Genomic DNA, 25636 nt, shown 5'->3' on the forward strand with positions numbered 1-25636 from the left:
TGAAACACTGAACTCTAGTTAAAAAGATTTTTCTATTTAATAAAATGATTAAACACTTCACATAATGTTTGTTTTTCTTACCGTGACGATACAGCCATCAATAAATTACTAATAATTACACTTTGTTCTTTTCTTTTTTATAACATCATAAAAAAAGTCTTAAACCTGTGAAGTATTATGCATCAAAAACTGCATACTCATACGACAGTTTGCTTCTTTTCATGATTTTTTAAAATGTATCAAGGACTTTTCGGACACCCTGTACAATAAAATGGAAATGGTTAACATTTCTTTAATGCAAAACATCAAAAAATATACACAAAACTACTTATAAAAAAAAAAAAAAACAGTATAACCCAGATTTGACGATTGTCAAGGGACTGGAAAAAATTACTGTAAAATCAAGAATTTTGTTAAATCAAGGAGCATATACATTCAAGACAGTTAAATACAGACTAGGGAAATGTATCATTAAATCGGGTATTGTTGAATCAAAATTATGCTGTATGTGATAAATCACAAACATAATTTATGCTTAAATATAAAAAATTGAATATTAAAAAAGCAAACTTAGGCATTAATCAATACTTTTAATAACTTTTATGTCTTATAACACTAGTGCAGCCGAAATTTACTCTCTGATGGGAGGGTTATAATAGACCTTAAATTATGGGGAACGTAGGGTGAAGTGAAATGGTAAAATATGTCAGTAGTAGCAACTTTCTGGAAATATTTCAATTATTTTATTTTTAAAAAAAGTTGATTCCACAGTCAAAAAGTAAATACTTTTCAGATTTCGGTTCAGTATAACAGAAACTAGCTTCAAAATTTGATACTCATATCATAATATCATGCTGGGTATGAAAAAAATATAGAGATCTTGTTATTATTTCAAATAAAAATGGATGTATGCTGACGTTCTGTGCAGTATTTTTTATTTAATACTATTCATGCTTTGATTTTAAATGTTTACGACAATTTGTCAAGTGCATGGGGGAGGGGGGGCGTGAATGACTAAATACAAGTAGTTTCCTTCACTCATTTATTAAAACACGAGCAGCGTTGCCCGGTCTTGAATGGTCAGGGATTTGGCCAGAGGAAATTTGGGTCTGTTAACGAACCCTTCACAAAAATCCGATCAACCAAAACGGACACTTCACACAGTTCTGATAAACAAAAACGGATCTTTCACAAATTGTTTATTGAAAGAGCAAATCTGAAGTTGAAACAACGCATTTTTTCTTGTACGAAAACCTGATAATTTTTGGAAATTTTTTTAAAGTTAAATTAGAGGGATCAACTTATACAAAATCTAGTAATTTCGCAAAAAAAAAAAAAAAGAAAAAAAATGGCACTCTCGTGACACTTCTGCGAGCGATAAATAACTACTACTGCCAAATAAATATAATGCTTGTTGCTCATTTCTTTGAAAGAAATTAGCAGCTGAAAGTCAGTTTGGTTTTAAATAATTTTGCTTGTTTGTTTTATCATAGCTATTTCTTTCTCCCCCCACTCATGATTTATAAACAATAATAATATATATCAGCAAAATGAACTTAGAACTGCAAACGGATAGGATAGTAGTGGTGGGGGAAAATGTGATTGCTTCAGATAGGGTTACCAACTTCAAATTTATTGCCACTTAGCCTCTGGGTAGAGATTAGCCTCTGGGATTAGAAACTTAGCCTCTGGGATTAGAAAATATTTTCATCATTTTACCAGCTTGGCAATATTTGCGTTTTTACAGTGCAATGTTTAACTGTTATTTTGGGACAAAATTATATGGGTTTGATTTTTGGATGCTAACAAGGATGATTAACTTAAAATACACTTTTCTTTACCGTTTTTTCTGTTAGATGCCTACATTTTGAAAAATGCAATCTTTTTACATCCAGTATGAGAATCATATTTTATTATTTTTTCAAGCTAACCTTGCTTTATTAGGATGCAAATAACTAAAAAGCCTCTTTGTTTTTGTTACAATGCTTATTTCAAATTTTTAAAGCAAAATTCCATTTTCTTTTATGAGTCAAAAATTAAAATGCTAAATATATGGTTTATTTATTTATTTATTTATTTATTTATTTATTTTTTTTTGCTCCAACTGTGTCACAACTGTGTCTCATTTTTATGATATGTTTATCATAGGACTCTAAAATGCAATTTTAAAATAATTTCATCAAAAATATTTCTTTTACAAGCCGTTTTTTATACTTTTGATGCTTTCACTTTCCGAATTGCAATCTCTTTGCACCCGCAATGGGAATAGGATTTTTCTAATTTTTTATGTTTAGTACGCTTTTTTAAGAGGTAAACAAATAAAATCCCTTTTTATTTTTGTTAAAATCATGGAATATATAAGTTTTAAACGAAATTCCATGATATTTAACCTTCTAGGCGGTGACCATGTTTTTCTAGAATTTCGGATAGGTGTCATCAGGGCCGCCGTTTATCGGACCTATACCGGACCATTACCAGACCTATAGTACCAGGGCTTGAAGCTTTGAGGGGCCTGTGAGGTCTTGAAACTGTCCAATAATAATGTTAACAGTTTCATTGAAAAAAAATGAGTTTCTGAATTTCTCAGAAAAAAACCGAATTTGATATTACTCAAGAATTGATGAATTGCTTTAAAAGTCATAAAATTCCATTAGAAGACTGCAGAGGATAAGGGTTCGACAAAGGGTCGAATATGAAGGGCACTGTGAAAGGAGTCAAAAGCCAAACCTTAAACGAAAACCAACTTGCTCTATTTTCATCCTGTGGGGTCCATTCACTAAATTTAATTGGACAAAGATCAGTCATCTTAACTATTTCACTTTGCCTTACATATCCCTACTAGGGTGGAAGTATACTAGTGCATGTTACGAACAAAAAAAACAGATTAGTTGCGCATTTTGTAATCCGGACAGGTATACATGTACTCATTGGATGTTAAAGTAATGGAAACATACATTAATTAATTTTAATATAAATTGAAAAACTGATGTTCGGATGTTATTTTTGATTATTAATTTATATTTACTGGCAATTGATTATATAAGTCAAATGTGTGTGGTATTAATTTCAGCACTTAATTCAATGATATTTCGCATTATATTACGCATGCCGGTACAATTGTTCTGCTTTAATTTTTACATAAGGTGCTTTTTATTTCGCAATTCGGACTTTTCCTTCTCAATCCAATTTCGCCTCACCGAAAATTCCTAAAATATCATGTTTCCTCACTAATCTCAGCTATGACAAATTTTTCAATTTTTACTGCATAAAGATACTGCATTTAAAAAAAAAATTATGTAAACTTCAAATTACAGTTTTAAAATTCACATTAAAATTAAAAAATTCAGTTTTGAGCAACTAAACAATGCAACATTACATATGAATGCAATTTGAAACTCTTGATTTTGGAGATAGTAAGTGTGAGTGAGGAAATTAATCGACGGTATAAAAATAATGAATGGAGGGGGGGGAATTATAGGGGCCGTGTAATTAAAATTGGTACCAGGTCCCAAAGCTGGTAGCGGCAGCCCTGGGTGTCATCATCAAAATACCACACGAACCTATAAAGAGTCAGTCTTTTCTCACAGGGATTTTACCCCCCTTGCTAATCCGCAGAGGGTATGAAGTTCCTTCTGCTTCATTAGTGATGTGTGACATTGAAAGACAGTGCACCTGGGCATCAACGTTGGTACAAAAGAATATCTTTGGAATGCAGTTTCCAGCCTAGTTGCAACTTACCACGTGCTATTTAACTAAATTTCAAAAAAGGAGAAATACTAAGCCTATTTGAAAGCATAAGTATGTTTTGATTTTCTTCTAAATTAGAATGTGGATCTCCTAAATAATAAGACAAAGAGACAAATATTTTAGTGCAACATTTTAATGATCTAATTATCTGTATACTTATGTTTTGAGAGCAGCTATTACTTTAATTCTGTCTATTAGGTCTTGTTTTTATGATATAACTGTGGCCTGTTAACTGTTTTTACTTTAATATGTTTAATTAGACTTAAAGTATGGCTTAAATTATTTTTTAAAAAAGACTAACATTTCTGAGAAACCTTTAACAGTCGACAAAAAGTCAATATGCAGGAGTTATGTTTGAAAAATCAAATAAAAGTTTTTTTGTTGCACTCCGAAACCTTTCTAGTGTTTCACTTCATTTTTCTCCTCATAGCCTCCTTGAAAATCCCAGAGATTTCTTTACATAAACATGATACTTTTCTTGATATTGGTTCTCTTATAACTTTATTTCTTATACTTCGCTACTACCTACAAAATGATCAGAAAAACTGTCTAAATCATTGTGTAAGTAACCATTCACATTATATCTAAAGCGTCTGCAATTATCAAGAATGCTTTGATGCGCATTTTAGCTTCAAGGTCTTCGAAACCCTATTTATGTCATACCTTTTTTAACTTCATTTTTTAAAGTTATATAGTTACTAAAATGTGGGCAAAATGAGCTTACATGTAAATATTAATACTATTAATCAATACTCTGCCAATACAGTAAGTACGCCAATAAATTCAATTTTGGATCCAAAACAACATTAGAAAAATATTTTTAAAAATATGATAAAAATGCATAGGAGTTATTGCTTCAAAATAAACCTTAATTTAAACGTTATGGCGAAAATTCACGTTTTTTGGGTAACTAGAAGTCTTTGGAAAATATTCAATTTATCTTTTACTCCTAATGAAACTGAATAAGGAAAAAAAATCATTGAATCATAAATAAAAGGCTTACACTCGTGCGATAAGTGGGAAACACAGTATGAATATTAAAAATGCAAAAATAGTAATAAGAATAGCGGGCACATGTCTCGGCATTTTAAGAAGCCATTTTTTAAATTAAGCAAATTTAAAAATTAAAACTATGGTTAAAAAAACAGCTGTTGTGTGTCACAACGATGATAAAGCTAACATATTGTATATGTAATAAAGTAGAAGAATAACAGAATGCAAATATGACGTAATGTCATTCATTTTTCATCAGATTTAATGATGTTACTTATTTTCCACCAGATGTTGGAAATACTTGCTATTTGTATCATGTTGTTTTCTTCTAACGCATTTTCTGTTGAATTTTTTGAGTGGTTATTTACTGTTAATTAAGTTGAAATGAAAAGTTATATCAGATTTTGGAGAAACAGAATGTTCTGAAACGAAAGCAGTATTCACATGCTGTTCTATCAAATGAGTATTAGCCAACAGTGCACTTTTAATAAAAGCTCTTAAATATATTAGCGAAGAATGGAAAGTCATTATTTTTATTCCGAATGGAATGTAGCATTTGTTAACTGTTAACAATTTTCTGAGGAGCTAGAGAGGTGAAAAATTAAAAGACATGAACATCAGGTAGCAATTAGGGAAACTCATGGGGGTATTACTCCCTAACATATTTAAACAATCATCGAAAACGATCCTTCTTTCCAAATTTTTTAAACAATTTCTTCTCTAATTCTTCGGCGTAAAATCGTAGTATCGACCTTACTTTGAACATCAATAACCAGTGGCATACAGAGCAGCATCCCCCCCCCCCGACCCTCGTGGCATGGGGGAGGGACGCAAGGAGGTATGAAAGCGCACTCTCTGAAAGAACACTGTTAAAATTAAAACACAATTTTTCTTGCTGGGGGGGGGGGGTGTACACTTATTAATTTTGCAAAGGGTGGGAGGGGATGCACCGAAGCCTGTATGCTATTGTCAATGATATTACATTGAACTCTTTTAGTTACTTTATTTTTTTTGAACTTTCGTTTCGCCTTTTTTAAGAAAGTTTCTGAATTTTTTTTCACATTCAAAGTTACAATTTTTTATACAGTAAAACTCAATGTTACGTCTCCTAAATCTTAGTTTTCCCCGCATTTCGACTTTTTTTCATATTTTCCGTACTTTAATAATGTTAATTTAAACCCGCGGAAATAAAAGATTTTTGTTTATGAATTTCTCTCCTGTATTTTACTTGCTCTATGGGAGGAGAGAAAAATTTTTAAAAAATACTCTAAAATAAGCAAAATGCTTCCTTTTCTGCTTTTTTAAAGCTAATCCACGCAGTGAAAAGTTAATCTGTGAAAACATACACTATTATGGACTATATTCACCCTAAATACCCGGATTTGCAACTAAGTGTGTTAAATTAATCTAAACTGGTATGTACAAAAATGTTCTATTCGTAAAATATAGATATTATACCTTTTTAAAGAGTTACCTTCACTACCTTTACTTTTTTCTATTTGATTTTTGCTTTTCATGCATTTCTCGTATTTTACGCTTTCCCGTATTTTAAACTTTTTTATTCAGTCCCTTGAGAAATGTAAAATTGGGATTTCCCTGTAGCACCTAAATTTATAATTAAATTCATGCATTCCTTACTGCATAAAAAATTTATTTCTTGATACTAATTTGGCGTATTATGGTGTTATATTTTACGACGATTCGTTAGTGTTCTTTTTACTATATTCCTAGACAACTGAAGACAACTCCTCCACTTCTCTCCCGAATGGTAACAAGACCTTTTCGGATTTGGTGGAAGATGTGGAGTGACTTTCCAACGCCATCTAACTAAGAAATCTTAAACCGCGTATAATCGAAACTGTGTAAAATAAACCTGGGTAAATGAAGGGTCTACTGTACTAATGTATTACTTTTTGTATTAGTAGAGTATGATAATTAAAACCCGAGGTATTTTATATACCACCATGTACTTTACTTCTACCCTCCAAATATACTTTTCTGCCTGCTTGGTAATTTTCGTAGTATCCATGTTTTTCGATTATCCATGTACACCCGTGCATTAATTAGCACGGATAATCGGGAGTACAGAGTACAAATAGCTCAAGAGATAGGTAGGTAGATAGATATCATACGGTAATCTTTGTCAAAAAGCTGAGCTGCTTTTCATATTAACCTAAAGGCTTATGATGCTAAGAAATTAAGACATGACTATACTTTTCAATAAATTGTAAAACCAATAAAAATAAATTCTTTGAACAACATACATTTTAACACTTTCAAATAAAATAAACTAATCTAATTTTATACTTGCTTCTAATAAGGAATCTAGATTGCTAATAAATGGTATTTCAGCTTCCACCATGCTAAATTCACTTGCATGCTGTCGTGTTCGTGAATTTTCAGCTCTGAAGACAGGACCAAAATTATAAACAGGTCCCATAGCACTGCAAGACAGAAATTGAGTTACATTCAAGAGAAAATGCTATACTTCAATTCAGGACACTGAATTTAACATTACATCTTTTGAAAAGTATAATTAAAAAATAACATTTTTTGACTACTAGTCAATTAATACAAAATCACTAGAATTGCAGCTGCAAGCAAAAAATACTGCCAATGTTTGAAGATGCATCACATACTTGATTTTCATGGCATTTTTCAACAGAAGTTTTTAAGAGTTACCTGAGAATTTTACTTCATGAGCAATCGTTTCACAGGAATAATGTTGCTGATGTTTAGACTTGCTTTTACAGTTGAATTTTTACTGATGAATTTGAAATTGAAAATATTCAAAAAAAAAAAAAAAAAAAAAAAAACTATCACATAAAAAGCATTTTTTTCAATTTCACACCATTCAGCCTTAGCATTAATAAAAGTAAAAGTATTGAATTTTCTTTCATTCTTTAGCTATTAGCGTGAATCTTTAGGGGTGGCACGGTATAAGACGTAAAAATCCTTAATTTACCATGGTAGGTCAATATTTGTGCAGGGGTGGTCTATTAGGTGTAAGCCCAGCAGAACCTCTTGCTGTTATTGAGCCATGGTTTCCACTAAAGTTGCATAGTTTTCAAAATGCGAAAACACTATCTAAAATCTATATGAATAAAGCAGAGAATATATGTGTGTGTGTGTATGTTCCCTATACAAATTCAGTTTTAGTCAGATCTCCACCAAATTTAGCATTGGGGTACTTGGGCACCCAAGAAGGAATGTAGGAGAGTTTTCAAACGTCAAAAAAGAACTGAACCATTCAAATGTAAATTTTATGGCTCTTTCTACCTGAAATAATTACCCAACCAGTTCAATTTTAACAACCATTCGAAAACCCACAAAAAATACCCATACAGTTCATCCATTTCCTTGGAATTAAAAACAAAGGCTGTAAAATCACCGGGAAAAAAAATTAAAAGCACAGCTAAGCCTAATGGAACAGAAATTTTAAATCGGAAAATTATCGTTTGCGCGATCTCATTTTAAATTAGCGTTCAGTAGGTTGCCACTTTTTTCCTCGGCAGTTACTAAATAAAATTTTGTTTTTGTTTTGAGGTAAAAATTTCCCCTTTTGATTATTATTCGGTGATTTATCTTCTTTCTTTTTTTTCAGGATTTTAGTTGTATTTATGGAGGGTTGCGTTTAATTTTTTCAGGAACTTTTAGTTGGCTGTCTTCTTTCTTTGAGAATGATTATTTTGATGGGAAATTTTGTAGTATGTTTTTTCTCTAATTGAAACCTGATTGTTGAACATGCGTCACGTGACAAAACTTTTATTTTCGAAGTAGACCGTGCAAAACCGGGCAATGCAGCTAGTATGAAAATAAAGCAAGTCAATAAGTAAATATATAAGCAATGCATGATCCAAGAGAGCATTGACACAAGCATGGTGATATTTAACTTAATCTTATTGTAAGTTTTAGCTGAGTTGTTTAAACTACTGTTAAGTTCAACAACACTAAAACGTAATGGGCATATCTCCCCAATAATGCATTTATTGGGGGGAGGGCACTTGGTCAATTTCGAAAATCAAAATTTTGTTTTCTCTGTAATAAGTACAATTTTAAATTTACGTCAAATCAAATACAAATAACTACTTTGTATTTATTTCTTTAAAGATGTCATGGCAAAACTTTGAATTCAGTTTTCAGTTGCAGACAAAATACATTGAGGCATTAAAAAAAATATGTATCCATCAACATTCGACATTTTGGTAAAGCTTTTTTTTTCTTCCCAACTTAAGATTTTTTTCTGAAGAAGTTTTGAACTCAGCTTAAACCCTGATATTCTGGCTTTGTATTTATCATAAGCACTTAACATTGAAAAATAAAGGAGGGGGGGGGGTAAAAGTTTTCTGAGCATCATATTTTTTTTAATTCAAAATGAAACTAAATGTAGAAAATCAAAATAATTAACATTTCTTTCCCTACCCTTCTTTACTTTCACTAATTTTCTACTTTTTTATTGAATTTACACCTGGTATGATCTAGTCTTTGTATATTAAACTCCTTCAAAATGATCATGTTTGTAAAAAATTCCAACGAGTTTTTTCTTGCCTTGGGAAAACAAACCCTAGCTATAACAACCTCTTTAGATACAAGTCACTGTCAATACATCTGTGTTGAGCCTGACCTTCCTTTAAACAGCAAAAAAAAAAAAAAAAGGTTGTGCATTATATAGCAATACCAGTTTTGCAGACAAGACGATAATTTAAATTTTGATCAGTACAGTTTGTATTTTCTCACATTTCTTTTGGTACAAAACAGAATAAAATATTACCTAGCCATGGCTTCTAGATGGAGTTGTCCAGACACAGTCATATATGCTTGGGAACCAAAGTACTCTTCGGTTTCAGCTGATGGTTCTTCATCGATATCTGAATCATCTGATAATTCTTTGTTGATGCTTGTTACCTTTGGCAGTTTACCGTCAATGCATTTGGAAATGGTTGTCCCAGGTTGTTTAGGAACCACTTCCTAGCTTATAAAAAGAAAACTCATTATGTGTTTAGTTACATACTAAAAAGTTAAAACTTGCCTTTTACAGCTTCGTTAAAATTTTTGATGCGAAAATACTTTGAGATTGAGTTAATTTCTGTTCAAAAAACAGCATTGTACAAACCATCATGTCTAATAATACTTAATCACTATCATCGACTTTGACAGTATTGTTATTTATGATTAGTCTCTTTTATTTAAACACTTTTGAGGGATTATAAATATGAAGTTTATTGAAAAAAATAATACAGTAAAGAAAATGCAATGGCGGTGTTTCTTTCAGTCAAAAGTGCTACTTTTAATTGCTGAAATTGATATAACAAGCAAAACAAAAACAAAAAAACATGGAGTCAAAAAATACTTTTATTTTCCCAACATTAATTTTCAATTAATTTTTTTAATGTCTGATTTCTAAAACAACATATGTCATCGTGTGATGTCAAAAGTGAAGGAAGCCATCTAGAAACAGAGCATGTGGTTGTCCTTTCTGGCAAGGTATCACCATTTAGTGATTTTTTTTTCACTGCAAGCAATTATTAGCCGAACGAGAATTATTAGTTAAGTAAAATATCTATTTGGTGAAGTTCGGCAATGTCCTGAAATTTTATTTTGGTAGCCATTGCAACTTGTTCACATGTGACGTAAAAAATGAAAACAGTGACTGGACTTCTTTTAAGATTTTAAGAGAGAAAATAAGTCAAAATTAAGAAAAAGAAAAGTAATTCACTCCATCTTTTCGATTATGCTCTTTCAGAAAAATGCTTTTTTTTTTTTTTGAAAAATAGGAAACAACCTGATTGTTTCAAAAAGTTTTTGTACAAGAGAGCATAAACAATTGAGGGGCTGACATGGGGAAGACAATAAATCACAAAAAGTAAATTTTATAGGAGAAGCAAAAAATGCCAGGTCAAGTACTGTGGACTAGATGCAAGTACCATTTTCCGTTTCTCGTAAAAACTAAACCATTTTGCTGATTGGCTTACTGTTTATTTCATGCCATTGGCTTGAGTGCTTACTGTTTTTTCTGTGAAAAAGAAACAAAAAACTTAAAATTTGTGACTTACTGTCTTCCCCATGTCAGCTCCTCAATTGATGAATTGTCAACCTGCAATAACTTGATGACATTGCTTTCATAACACTTTATCTGCTACCTATCTAAAGAGCCCAATACCTGCGAGACACATTCTTAGCAAATTTTTGTAAAAGCCTTTCCTTCAGACTTTAGAGGGAATCAAACCAATGTAAGAAATAAAAAAAACCTTTCGAATTTTCAAAATTAATTTGAATTCTGAAATTTTGAATTCAAATTATGTTTTTCGCAATCACGAGTTGTGACAGGGCCCTGCTCATTGGGGGCTATTGTTTCTAGAAACAGCTCCTGTCCCCTAAAGCCTACCCCTCCTCCTGGGCGGTTACATGTGTATAATTGTGCGTGTGTGCATGTGTAGGCCCGCGTGCGTGCATGTGTAGGCTTTAATGTGTACGTAGACCTGTGTGTATGCATGTAGGCGTGTGTGTATGTGTGTAAAGGTTTGTGTGTATGAGCCTGCGTGTGTATGAGCACGCGTGTGTGTTGGACATGGACACCCCTGACCAGGAGAAACGGATTCCAGGAGGCTGTGCTTGGAGCCGCGCCTGAAGAGGCCGGTGGTGCTGGTGTCCCTGGTCCAAGCTGAAAAAGGAACCACAACATCGAGGACGGTGAAATGAAAGCAATAAGCAATCGTGATTGCTCAATAATTTCTTTGGTGTTAAGGGCTGCCAGAATTGAAGGAATAAAACATTTAACAAAAATTTTAAAAGAAGAAAGCAAAAAGAAATTCAATTTACCTGACTTGCTTTGACTGAAAACACTTCTCCGGCCCCTTCGCAGTCATTTACTGTGATTATAGGAGTATGTAAGAAACAGAAGCCCAGTTCCTGTAAAAGCAGAAAAGCATAAGCCAGAAGATCGACAACAGAAAACTGAGCCCAATAGAATTAGTTTATACCAAATTCAAAATCTATGAAACTAAATTTCATAACATAATTGAGACTTTGTCTCACATTTATACAACATGGAAACTTGCATATAAGTAAGAAGTAATTCATCACCAGGGATGAAGACTGTTCATTTGTATATCTGTAGCTCAGACGAACCTTTATTAACATTCTGTTCTCATCAATGCTCTGCAGAAACACTGAGAGATTCTTTTAACTTTTAACTTTTACAGTGTTGTTGAAGGTGGTATGACATGAGCCAGAAAATTGATGAATCACTAGCTATGTTTCCCATTACTGTTCAATATTCTAAAGCTCATGCTTATAAATGTTTTTAACTGATGAATAACTTATGCTACTTCAGTGTAAAATGCTATGACGAGCAGCTTTAAGAAAAAGAGACTTCATAATTGATTTAAAAACATACAAAAGTGTTTCTTACTTGAAAAAAGGTGTGTACAGCAAAAGATGCAACATTCCTGATGCGAAGAATTGATGAAAACTTCCTTGTCCTAGGTCTCAAGTGCAAATACTGTCTAACATACTCTGGACTATACTTCTGACCATATGCGAAAGGATAATCCTATTTTTAAAAAATACTAAATTAATTAGATCATACAACATATTTACATAGTAAACAGTACGTGGGAGTTTAGGGTTCATTATTTTCTTTTCTATTCACAGGAATCAATATCACATTAATGATGAAATATTCTGATTAGGATTTCATAAGGAGATAGTGTTTAATTTCCAAATTCAGAACAAAATCAAGTTTTTAAAATGAACTATAAATTTATGAAACACTTGTTGGCACTGAATAGTGTTCTTTTTTTAGCAGAGGTTGAAAACATTTTTTTTTTTTTGCTCTAAAAAAATATATTTTCCATCAAAAATATTCACAGGCAAAAAAACAAAAAGAACCTCACAAAATATCAAGTAAAAAGTTTTAAAAATAATCCGCAGGTGAACATTGTGAATTTATATTACATAGTGAAATGTTTACACACTACAGTTGAGTCTCAACTTACGCAAGGGGTGTGTTCCAAGACCACTCACGTAAGTCAAAATTTCGCTTTGTGGAGTGTACTTTTATATAACACACCTAGTTATTTTAGGTATTTGTAAACACCTCTCAAACTGTTATATACCATGTCTAAACTATATATTACCATTTTTTACATAAAGAAATGAAGTTTTACTGTATTAAAAAAAAAATTGTATTATTCAACATAATATATTGTTACAATATACAAAACCAAGATCAATGGGAAAAAGAGGAAAAATAAAACAGTACCCTAGGTAATGTGTGTAGTAATAATAAATGCAGCACTATAATAGTACGATACAGTAGATATAGTAATTACGTTAAAACTTTAAAGATGAAGATGATAAGGATTTACACTGAGCAATCAGATTGTTATCAGTCTCCCCTTGACACTGTATGGACTTTAGGCAATTTGTCAGAAGAAGAGGAATAACAAGAAATAATGATAAATTATCTTCTGCATTCTGCCGAAATTATTCTGCTAAAAATTTTTGCTTTGTGGGAAGAAATTAGCCTCAGCTCTAAAACTCATTACTCCTGAAAAACTTGCATTATAGCCATTTCAAATAAGTAAAATTGTGTTGTAGCAGGAGTTGATTGTATTGGGTTCCCTTTAGCATAACATCTTGATATGATAAACAAAAAACAATGTAACAATGCAAGCACTAGGTTTACAGCTAACACTTCAAAAATATGACACCTAATGAAAGAACAAAGTTATATTTGAAAGAACACTATCACGATATTCTTACAAAATAACAAGAATGAAAGATACACATTACTAAAAATAAATAAGAACTTTTTTCTCTCTTTAGTGTCCAGAATCCTAAGCACCACATGCACTTAAATACCAATACTAAATCATTCTGAGGGATATTAAGAATGCAGCAATTCCTTATGTATGAGAGCATAAGTAATTTAAATTCAACAAGGATATCCAATACTATACAAGAATTTGACAAAAAATAGAGTTGTTTAAAAAAAACCTTGTAAAGAAATTAAATGCCTAAACAGCACCTTCACAGTAGTACAATATTCCCTCAATTAAATTATTTTAAAGAAGTCTGGTTTTTTAAATGAAAATAAAATCATAAAAATCTTACAGAAGAAATATATCCAACTTTCAAAACACAATCCAAGTTGTCTCATCATGACTCTTCCATGCTTTTAATAAAGATCAAATACAAAGGTTTCTTTTACATTAATACTGATTTCAAAACGATTCTGTGTAAGGAACAAATTGGCAATTTATTCAAAGTTGCACAGAACTCTTTCTTTTAGCGAGATATTACATAAATGATTAATAACCTCAATTAAATAGTAATCTAACACACCAGCTTTTTGCAGAGAATTGAAATTCATAAAAAACTTGCAATTCATTTAAGGATAGTGAAAACCTTTGTTTGTTTATTTTCTTTCTTTTTTCTCTCTTTTTTTTGAAATTGTTACGAATCGTAACAATTTCAAAAAAAATGGTCAAGCGTGGATGTCTAATTATTGGAACTTGTTTTCCTAATTAGTCGAGGCGAAACCCCCTGCTTTTAGTTTTAGGTTTGAGCTCTTGTTTATTGTTTAGCATGTGGTGCTTTTGCTCAATGTTACTTTATATTGCATGTACTGGAGCTTAAACATTCTATTTTAGTTCATAGTTAAAATTTTGGTCTTTTGACCATATTTAATGAATTCTCTACGGCTGATGAGCTCTGGATTCATACTTTATCTTTTCCTATTTAATAGCTATTTGCAATTTTCTTTTTTATCAGCATTATTTTTATATAATTTGTTTAATATTTGGAATTTGGCTAGCTTTATATATATATATATATATATATATATATATATATATATATATATATATATATATATATATATATATATATATCACAAGGTTCTGTGAGGCCACACTTTATCAGCCTGAAGAAAGCACTACATGTAAAATAAAAAGATCCAATGCTTCTACTAATTAAATATACCTAAGTTTCTGAAATTCAGCTTGAATGCTTAAAATTTCCTTAATTTAACGAATCTTTAGGTTAATAAATTTGGAAGAAAAAGAATAAGACTCCCCCAAGAGTAATTTTACTAACTGAATGGCAGCCTCCAATTTCCTTCCAACTAGCTGCATGAAATTCAACTGTCTGACCTTTGTGAGAACTGTTAACTAGACTACCTTCCACTTGGATAGAGCTACCGTAACTGGGACACCTGGAAGGAAAATTATTTGTTAATGGAAACTAGCAAGAAAACAAAATCATATGGTTTAGTGAAGAAAAAATATATTTTGATAAGATGTATACTTGAAAAGAAAACTATAAGGAGTGAAAAATTTTTCTCCCTTACACAATAATATTCTCATTAACTGGTTCTTAGGTCTCTGAGTTTCAAATTTTTTTCTTTTTTTTGTAAGGAATTCTAAAGTTTCATTTTTAAATGATCCACCCCAAATAATGCAAGTGACGATTTTGCTTATTCTAATAGTATCATAGTGATAAATATCATAAAGGTATGAAAAAATGAATTTTTTTTCTGATGGATTGGACAAAAGACAATATCGACATCCAAAATAAATTAACTAATGAGCAAAGGAACAACAATTGAATAACAGTAGAAAAAGTCTATGGCCCCATTGGTCCTCTTGCTTTCCAGTAGCATTCTCAAAAACTTGTGGAGTACAGCATAGGGCAGCGCTTCAGATGAATACAATCCATACCTTCCCGAAAGGTACAGGGTATGGAGTGAAAAAATAAACAAATAAAAATAAATAAATAAAACCATAGGTTCATATTTATGTAAAAAGAAAGTTGTAAAATTATGTGTGCACTTTCTAGAAAAACTAAAGTCATATAGATTTAGTTTTTTTTTTAAATAAAATGAAAGCCCTTTCCAACTCTTCTCTAGCAATACCCATTTAAAAAAAAAAATTATAGTGTTATATTTGCTTTACACATCTGGGATGAATTTGTAAATTTTTCAGTACCCAAAGGTCAATGAGAATCCAGAGTCATGGTTAATTATTTTTATAAATATTGAATTTTTTCCACCAGAAAAGTACCACAAAATGGGTTTCCCTTGTTTTCCAGCACCAACTCACTACTGATGCACAAATATAAATAAGTATATAATAATATTAAGTAAATTTGAATAAAAAGTTCATATATTTTCTAAAGTTCCTTTGTTTCTTGGTGAAGTTGCGATTTGTGTGACAATATGTATTAAAACACTAAAAGAACTTAAATAATATTTTGAAGCATCAAGGCAACGTCTCATTCTCATATAAATGATGGCCGATGATCAAGATGATCAAGTAACCTGCGTGCTTCAGTGTTTCAACAATGAAACGCGTGCCACGGCATGATAATTTGATAATAAGTTTTGGTAATGTTTAAAATTCAGGGAAAATCTTTATTGTGACAAGGTTGAACTCAATCTGGTAACTTAATTCTGTTTTACTGGTAAGACTCATTTTAGGAGAATGAAGAAATGTAAAAATGGTCAACAATGATCGCTATCTACTGGAGTTAAGGATTAATCCACTGGAGTTAGGGTTAAAACTTAAACTGCCAAAATATCACCAAACATTCAATTGCTGTGTTCAAATGTAGAAGCAAATTTTCACTCATCATACCATGAAGGGAGACTTTCTAGTTGATCATAAAAGCAATAACTTCAATCAACAAGGGTTTAATGTAATTCTAGTATAGTTAACAATTAAAAAGAAAGCAGATCACAATAAAACTTATTTTAAAGTTTTGATTTCAAAACATAAATTGAGAAATTGAAATACTTCTAGTTCTAAACAACGAAATAATAAGAATACATACTGTTTGTCAGCTGCAATTAAAACTTGCAATCTCTCTGCACTACTACCATCCACTAAATCTATAAAATAGATTTCTTTGTGTTTTCTGAGTGCTCGAACCCAACCCTAAGGAGAAAAATATTGGAAGATCAAAATATGTTGAGCAGACAAAAAATTTCAAATATACAACGGATGCACTAATTAATTGTCAATAATCTATAATCCGTCATTTTTCCGAAAATATTGAAGAAATAATTAGCAGAAAAGTCACTTTTTAGTTAAATTTTTTTTAATTATGCCTACAATGGAAAAAGGGAGATAATTTTTCATTTTATTCATGGTCACCATGTTTGAACAAAGTTACACATAAACTTACATTTTGACACCAGATAGTAAACCAGTAAAATATGCATAAAGCAGTTAAAAACTGAACGTTTCATTTTAAAAGTAAAAATCAATATATCTCAGCATTTGAATTTTACAATTTGTAGCGTACAATAGAAACCAACCTATTTTTTATAAAATAGTATTATTTAACCTTTGTGTATAACTTGTCTCCAACAAAACATGACACATCCTTGGTTTTCATTTGTATTGTCACATGCTCTTTTGCCGCATCTTTTCTCATGAGAGAAAACATTTTTCTCGCAATTCTTGAATGAAGTGCCACCTACAAATAGATTTTTCATTTACAGTTTTATATAAAACTGAGCCATTGATTGTCAGTAAGGTCCAAAAAAATTACTAAAGCTCGTGCAAATTTTATTTCAAAGAGTAAAAATCTCATTTCACAAGTGGCCTCTTGGCATTATATAATGAGGAAAAGATGATGGTCTCTAAATCTTTGACCACAAGCTATATACAGTTTGAAGTCCTTTTACAGAATATGTTTTACATGTTCTGTAAAAGCAAGCATAATCTTTGCAAGCCATAATTTCCCCAAAAATAAAGGGAAATATGCCAGGGATTTTATGAGATAAAATTTTCAAATTTTATGCCCAAAGCAAATTTTATTTTTAAAAAATATTTTGTGAGGCCTAAATTTTCAGGATTACAACTAGCTTGTAAAATTCGTGAGAATTAATAATTTTACATAAATAAAACTGATATAATGTCATACATTTCCGGGTGGTGACCGGAGCAGGATAGTCCCAACGTAGTTCATGGGTGTCGTAAGAGGAAACTAAAACGGACACCCAATCGAAGGTGTGAGGCACCATGCTGATGGATGAATGGCATCTGGGTTGTATGATGTCTGAAAGGTCCCCTCGAGAAACTGGGGAAAACCTCGTTGTATTTTGCCTTACACTCGTACAGGGTGGTTGTGCAGGTGTTGACCTTTTACCACCTCACAGTTCCCAGCTCCAGTTGAGTTGGAGGCTGACTTGAAGGGATGTAATGATGTACTATAATAATACTGTACAGTAGATCCAGTAATGATATTTGTAACTTTGAAAAATGAAGATGTTGATGATTTATGTTGTGTAATCAAATCTAATATATTTTTAAATACAGTTGCTTTGCTATAGTTCTTTTATAACGTGTCCGTCTATGGCAACACCACTCTTCCTGGTCTCTCTAATTCTCAATACAAAAGCAGTTTCCATTTTCATAATTTTTGCATTTTGCTTAGACATTACTCTGCAAGCTTTTACAGATTTCCTTTTTCTTGACTTTTAATTATACATACAAAACTTTCACTAACACCTAATTTGCGTGATACCTTTGATGCATTTTTTAGTTGTTCAAGCACAACGAGATCCTTAAGCTTTCCTTTAACTATCAGAAACTTTCTCCTTTTCTTTCTATCGTCACAAACTTTAGATGAAACAGCCCTCTTAGGTGTGTTATATTTCATCAACTTTTGCGTTTTGAGTGATAAAAATATGATAAATGTGGAGCAGTTATTTGTATACACAAACAAAGCTATGTTCAGACTATTTCGGGTGGGGACTTCCGCTGCCAGTGATGCTAAAGGAATGAAGGTTTATTCACAAAAAAAAAAAAATTTAGCTTGCCAATAACAAAGCCAATACTTTCACACTGCAATTCCCTTCTGAAAAATTTCGTATAGCAGGTGAGGAATTCGCGTTGGGTCTAAAATTATTTACTGGTGAAAAAATTGTGTTAAAGCCATTTCACATAAGTCGAATCACGTTGTAGTGGGAGTCGACTGTAATAAAAATTCACTAGATCCTCTTTCATCGTCATTAAGAAGCCCAACTGATGATGAAGAGTTAACAACAAACCATTTTAACTACCAGGCAACAGTGTAGATCAAGTTGTTACAAAAGAGTGATGTTGAAACCAACTCATCTTATTTTGAGGTAAATTTTGTTTCTACATGGTTCTTTGAAGTTTAACTACAATAAAAAAAGTTGCATACTGTTCTTGAAACCTAAATTATGTAATTGTCGAATTCAAAAAAAAAAAAAAAAGATGTCGTTGTGTGCCGTCATCTGTGACTAATTATAAAAATAATATAACGATACAGAATCGCCTAAAACATCGGGAGACTCGGGGTAACCCATCTCCCATTCTCTTCATTTAGAAGGAAGAATAATGTGCAACTATAATTCCTGACGTTGAAATACCTTAACCTAATACCTGAACAGTTAAAAAGTACCTGCATGAAAAGTTTTGACCCTACAGGTTTCTGTAGCAAGATTTCTTTTATGGTATGTAAGTACGAAACTCGGTATGGATTTCCAAGAGATACAAATTTCCGGAAACCTTTATAACAAAACATAATAACTTTTAAAGCTTGAAGAACAGGCAATTACGGATTAAGTTATGAGTTACACTCTATCGTAAGAGCATTCGTTTGTAAACTTTAAAAGGACCGGCATGCAACAGAATATAAATAATTACTTCTTCACTTCAATTCTCCGGAGCGTCTATTCACGATCTGAGTCGTAGCCTACGAGGATGCAGAGAAAGGGGAGACGCCCATAGCTCTATGGAGACGCCTAAAGCCGTAAACTTGCTGCGCGCACTTGAAGCCGAACCGTGGACAGAGCGGGTAAGGGGAGAGGGGAAGGGGAAAACTCTACCCAAGAAAGCAATGGTATTCAATATAGAGTAATAGGGAAAACGTTCAGAAAGAAAAATAAATGTGCGGCACTTTTATAATTTTTATTGTCGAAGCAAGATAAATGCTTTATTTATCACATACAACAATGAAAAAAGCTATTTCTTTCGAGAGATTTTTTTTTCTTATTTTTATTCATTTTTGTTGTTAGTGAATGCATATTTGGAATGTAGAGTAGTTATTTATTTCCCCCGATTACCACACAATTTCAGAAGCTTAAACGCACTTAATTAATGAAAAAATATGTCTAAAACTGTGCATAGTTAGAATTAGAGTATAAACACATAAGAAATAAATTATACTAAAAATGTGGATGCCTTTAATCTTAAATTTTGAACATTGTTTGAAAGAACTACAGAATGTACATTGTTTGAAAGAACTACAGAATATGTACCAAGTACAGAAAATGTCTTTATTATACACAACAAATATTGACACATTGAAAGTAAAACACAAATGTATGACAAAAATTTAAATTTTTTAAAAAATACCCTTAAAATAGCTGAAAATTTAAATAATTTTTCTATTACATTTTCTTTTTTCAAGACTCTCTTTAATAAATTAGCTCTCTTTAATAAATTTAGTTTTTTAAAAAAAATCTGCCTTGTAGTTCAAAATTTATGTATTGCTTAAGCCATTTGCACAAATCAGACATTTTCACTCGCTGTATTTCTGGAATATAAAACTTGCTTTCAATTGTGACAATTAAAATATGGTGAATCATCATTATATATATCATAATATGATGTAGCAAATTTATAGTTTTCTTGCATTTAAAAAAATATGTGCCCTATCCTCTTTTTTCTATGGTTCTAGTAGAGATATTTCGAACAAGAAATGAGTTATTCAAGTTGTGTTTGCCAGGGTTGGCAAATATTTCGCCACGGGTAGAAAAAACCACGGTTTTCCTCTTCCAGCAAAAATAGATTTTTTGCCAGTATTTAAAAAGGAACAAAAAATGGAATTTTTACAGACAACTTACGTAGTTTTTAAATTTTGCCCTCAGTAAATTTATAAAAGATATTAAACATGCCTTAATTAAATTCTAGTTTTGGTTTCATTGACATCTAGCTAAAAATAAATGTAATATTAAACTTGCTTAAACGAATGCTTCCAAAGATTTTTTTTTTTTTAAATAAAAATTGAATTTACAATTTGCATTTGAGACAGGAAAATAAATGCATTCAAGGGTTTTAATCTATACTGTGTCAGTTTAAATTGTACAGCAAATTATCATTGAGAAAATATTTTTGCCGAAACATACAACTCTGCTCACTGTCAAATTTTTAAATTTCATAGCATGTTCTCATCACTGGATCGACAAGAAAACCTTATAAGACTAAACAATACAAAGAGTTGAACAATTTTATTTTGCGAAGTTTATTCTTGTATAGTGCGTTTAAGCTTCATACAGATTATGATGATGAATTTAAAATTATTCTAAACCTCAGTTTTTAGTTAAAGAAAAATATTTTGTTTTTATTTTCCTTGCAAACATTATATAACACTAAATTTTTGGCCAACTATTTAATAATTAAAGAATTTAAAAAATAAAACATAATAAAATAAATAATTAATAATTATGTAATAATAATTAACAATAAATTTACAAATTGACTGCAGTGAAATAATAGTTATAAATCTTTACATCTTTTTTTAACACTTACAGTAAGCTTACACTAATATTTTTGTTGCGGAGAGGATATTGGAACTGTTCACATGTGCCCCGACATGTTGAGTTCACAAGTGCCCCGTCATCTACCTTAGAACTAATTTTCAACATAAATAATTTTAAATTTAATTACAAATTTCAAACATTGGCATAAATAAACGTGAATGTTCATATAATGGTTTGCAATGATTGAATTTAGCTTATTAAGTAGTTTCCTATTCCTATTCCTATTCAGAGTCACAACTGACTGCAACTGTATTTATGTCGAGGACTGCATACTAAGTGCCTTGCCTCCATTATTTTATGTACCGATAGATGGCAGCACCATCACCGGATCGAACAGTTAATGAGAATTTAGAACTAGTCCAGGAACTAATAGCTACCTAGTACTAGCACCCCCAGAGGTATCGTTTCACTTGGAGGATTAAGTAGTTTAAAATATGTTTTTACACAAAGAAGATAGTGATAAAAGTACATCAGCATCAGCTAAAACAAAGAAGCTGTCACCACAGGAACATAAACTGGCTCCTTGCTCTGAAAGTTTGGTAAAGGAGTAGGGCTGATACTGCCATTACTTGAGAATTTTAAAAAAATTTTGCTTGACGTTATCCTAGTAAAACATACCATGTTCCCATGTGCCCCGCGCTCACATGTGCCCCCTTTTCCCCTACGTTTTTAGAACTTTAATTTCGAAAACTTTTCGGGAAGAGTCCCCGAATTTTTCCTCATAAAATCATCCAAATCGAATGAAATTTCATTTTTGGAGCAATTTCTAAAAAGTTCCAGGGGAGAGATCTCTTATTATCTTAACTATGGTCCTCTTCTTATCATTTTAACTATGATCCACAAGTGCGTTTGATGAACTTCAATTCAGAAAAATTTTCCGAGAGATTCGAACCTTCCTTCAACCTACTCTGTAAGGGAATACATTTTTTTTTTTTCATTAAAAAAATCTTTGACCGCTTTCAAAAAGAAAGAGAAAAGAATTAAAAATAATAAGTTCATTAGAATAAATACATTATATGAAAGAAAATCGTTTTTATCCCCTGTTGCTAAAAAATCATTTAAAAAATACTAAATGTACTTTCAAAATAAATAAAAAATAATAAAATGTCAACTTAACGAAATAATTTTCATTATGAAAAAAAAAATCGTCTGCGCATATCTTTGTTTAGAAGAAACATAAAGGACTCCAAATTTCTCCGCCAAAAGCTGTATGCATAAATTAAAACTTTAGAGAAAAAATAGAAAACAAATCTTACCAACAGTAATTATTTTACTGTAAAAACCAGGTCTACGGAAACAAGCAAAATTTGTTTAAAGTAAATCCACCTTTAAATTCGGGATCTGTACTGACTTTTAGTTTCGCCGCAGCCGTTAATGTTAAGGTACTGTTAATGTAATGTTGCTTCCTGTTCAAAATTGAACGGAAAATTGTTCAAACCAAAAAAGATATTTTCTTTTCATGCTCTTCCTCAAAAACTTTTTCCTACATGGTTTGTTTGAAGCAAATTCGCCTCTAAGATCAGGAGGATTTATATTTGCCTTGAATTTCCCCATAGGCGCTAATGTTAAGGTTTTTTTTTTTTTTTTTTTTTTTTTGAAATGTTCAAAATTGAACGAAAAATTGTTCAAATCAAAAAAAGAAATACGGGAATATGGAGTCTTCTCCGAGATCTTTCGGGAAAAAAAAGTTCGAAACGGACTATTCACTCAAAAGCTTTTTTTTTGGGAGGGGGGGGGGGGATTGACAGACTGGCAGATATTTTTTTCCATCTCAAGACTCTACTTTCCAATTTTAATTTTTCGATACTAATTTCATTATTTTCTTTATTTTTGACCTTTTTTTTTTGGTGATAGTTTTAAGATGCATAAAGAATTTTTTCATGCTTTTTCTTCTTTCTCTAACTTTTACTGGGAAAGTAGGCTAAAAATTAAACCGAAAATATAAAACAGCGATATAAAAATGAGAAATTTATGAACAAAATATAAACTGAACACTAATACTACTAAAAGTAGTAGCTACAAAGTATCAAAACATAAATTCATATGGTAAAATTTGTGATAAAATTTTAAAAAGTTTAGTAAAAAGCATCCAATTGTAGTTCCGTGATATAAACTTAGCAGAACACGTACGTACTAAAGGTAAAATACATAAAGAACATTAACTTTTAAATCTTCTAAGTCCAAAAGATAAAAACTAAGATAAATCAAGTGAGCCTAGCAAAAAAATGTAAAAATTCTAATCACGAAATATTAAAAATTAAACTCACGTATCAAAACCAAGAATGACAATGTGAAACTTTTAAGAGCAGAAGATCAAAACTAAGATTCAACTAGAAAAAAACAGAGGGAAAAAAAATGAAAAAGCTGTAATCAGGAAACGATAAAAGTTAAACTTAGCAAAATTATGAATGAATGTGTAAGACTTCTAAGAGCAAAATATGCAAACTTAAACGTATCCAGAGAAAACTTAAATGTAATGCAAAAACGTTTTAATACTAAGTGCAGAATATTTAAAACAACACAAATATGTCAGGCTACTAAATGCAAAGTTTCAAAACTTAGGTCCATGAAGTAAAACTTAGTACAAAATATTACTAAAGCTTTAATTCACGTAGTATATCATTGAATGAAAACAGGGCCGTAACCAGAAAATAATTTCGGGGAGGTTTTAATAACTTTTCATGCGGAACTTTGCGCTATTTGTGCTAATGTTCAAGTCGTCGGGTTATCTATTATGAAAGCGTTTTATGCAATTAATATACATATAAAAGACATTTAAGTTTTGGAACACTATTTTTTGGACATTTTTAAATCTAAACGAAAATTTAAATGTCAAACCGAACTTTTCAAAGGAGGGGGCGGGGGTTGAACCCTAAGCCCCCCCCCCCTTGTATACAGCCCTGAATGAAAGCGTAAAAGCAATAAGTTCAAAACCAGTTGTAATTCACGAAAAGTAAAAAGTAAGATAGTTTTGGAAAGCCAGAGAGACTGTCTACATTGTTTTCGGAAATTTCATCGAAAATGCCAATTATAACGCAGTCGGATACCTGAAGCATATAAGCTTCAAGTTTCAAGAGTAAAAGGAATTACCTAGTAACTACAAAGAAGTTCTCGAAAGGACAAAATCTGAAGTATTTCAAATAATTTCCGTTAAGTGAAATAAAATATGAAGATATAGCATTTGTTCAACTTTATTTTTATCACTTACTTGAAGTATTCAGTTTAATTAGGGGTAGCAGAGTTAAAGGGAAACTTCGTGAAGAAAATCAATTATCCTCACACTGTTAGTTAATAATGTTTTAGCATCCAGCGAGAGGTACAGGCAAAAATGGTGCGGCTCCACCTTAAAGCATGATGATAAAAGCTGAAGTAGGGTAGTCCGTTCAGGGAATAAATACAACTCAATGAATGAATATGTCGTAATTTGTTTTGAAAAGCAAGGTTTCACGAATTTTTCCTTAGATGAATTGGTAAAGGTAACTTTCTTCTATACAATTGCAAATAGAAAAAGGTTAGAAAATGTTGTATTTGTCATCTCAGTAGAAATGTTCGTTGGCTAGAATGCTGCATTATTTTTTTTTTTTTTTTTCATTTCAACCCTTACAAACTTGTACCAGAACAATGGGGTTGTTTCCTTCAGTCAAAAGTACTACTTTTTGTCACTGAAATGGATAGAATAAGCAAAAATGATAACATGGGCCCAGAAAATACTTTCATTTTCCCAACAGTTATTTTTTAATTAATTTTTTAAAATGTTCGATTTTTGAAACAAGGCGTGATCTGAATGACGTCACAAATGATGCATTTTGGAGCATCTTTCTACAGCGTTTCCACGTTATGATAATCAAGAAGCGAATTAAAATTGCGCCCTTCGCTTGCTATCAACCATATCGTTACCAATACATGTGAGTAAAGATGCGAATTTAATATTTTGTTTTGTGCACATGGCAACAATGATTGGCATTTCATCATTTGTGATGTCATTTCAGAAATATAAACAATGAAAGCGCGCCGATTTAAGAATTTTTTTAGAAATATTAAACTTAAGCAAATTATTTAAAAAATCGTCAGATCCTACGTTTTTAAACACGCTCTTTCAGAAAAAAATACTTTTAAATTTTTGGAAACTACCCTATTAAAGTTCCCAGTTTTTCTTAATACATGCCATTAAAAATGCTCTTAATGTCATGTACAAAACCCTTACTGTTGACAATTTTAGATATTTCTAGCGACAAAATTTTGTTTTCATTCACTAATCAGGCTCTCAGGCTACCTATAAACCAAGATTCAGACAAATAGCTTTGATCTTCACTT

At 31.4% G+C, this 25636-nt stretch overlaps 1 protein-coding gene across 1 annotated transcript in view; it reads right to left on the reverse strand.

The window, feature by feature from the left end:
* The window catches only part of LOC129224318 (probable asparagine--tRNA ligase, mitochondrial), a 57933-nt gene extending 38623 nt beyond the window's left edge, over window positions 1-19310 (reverse strand). The window contains exons 1-8 of the mRNA XM_054858756.1: window positions 19180-19310; window positions 16576-16679; window positions 14842-14959; window positions 12152-12292; window positions 11560-11649; window positions 9512-9708; window positions 7048-7184; window positions 2476-2528 (exon numbers count right to left, since the gene is read on the reverse strand). Coding sequence (XP_054714731.1) covers window positions 2476-2528; window positions 7048-7184; window positions 9512-9708; window positions 11560-11649; window positions 12152-12292; window positions 14842-14959; window positions 16576-16679; window positions 19180-19302 — 963 coding nt within the window. The 5' untranslated portion in view covers window positions 19303-19310. The remainder of the gene's footprint in view (window positions 1-2475; window positions 2529-7047; window positions 7185-9511; window positions 9709-11559; window positions 11650-12151; window positions 12293-14841; window positions 14960-16575; window positions 16680-19179) is intronic.
* Window positions 19311-25636: the final 6326 nt, after the last annotated feature.

Source organism: Uloborus diversus, chromosome 6 (genome assembly GCF_026930045.1).
Source record: "Uloborus diversus isolate 005 chromosome 6, Udiv.v.3.1, whole genome shotgun sequence".
In the NCBI taxonomy this organism is placed as follows: Eukaryota; Metazoa; Arthropoda; class Arachnida; order Araneae; family Uloboridae; genus Uloborus; species Uloborus diversus.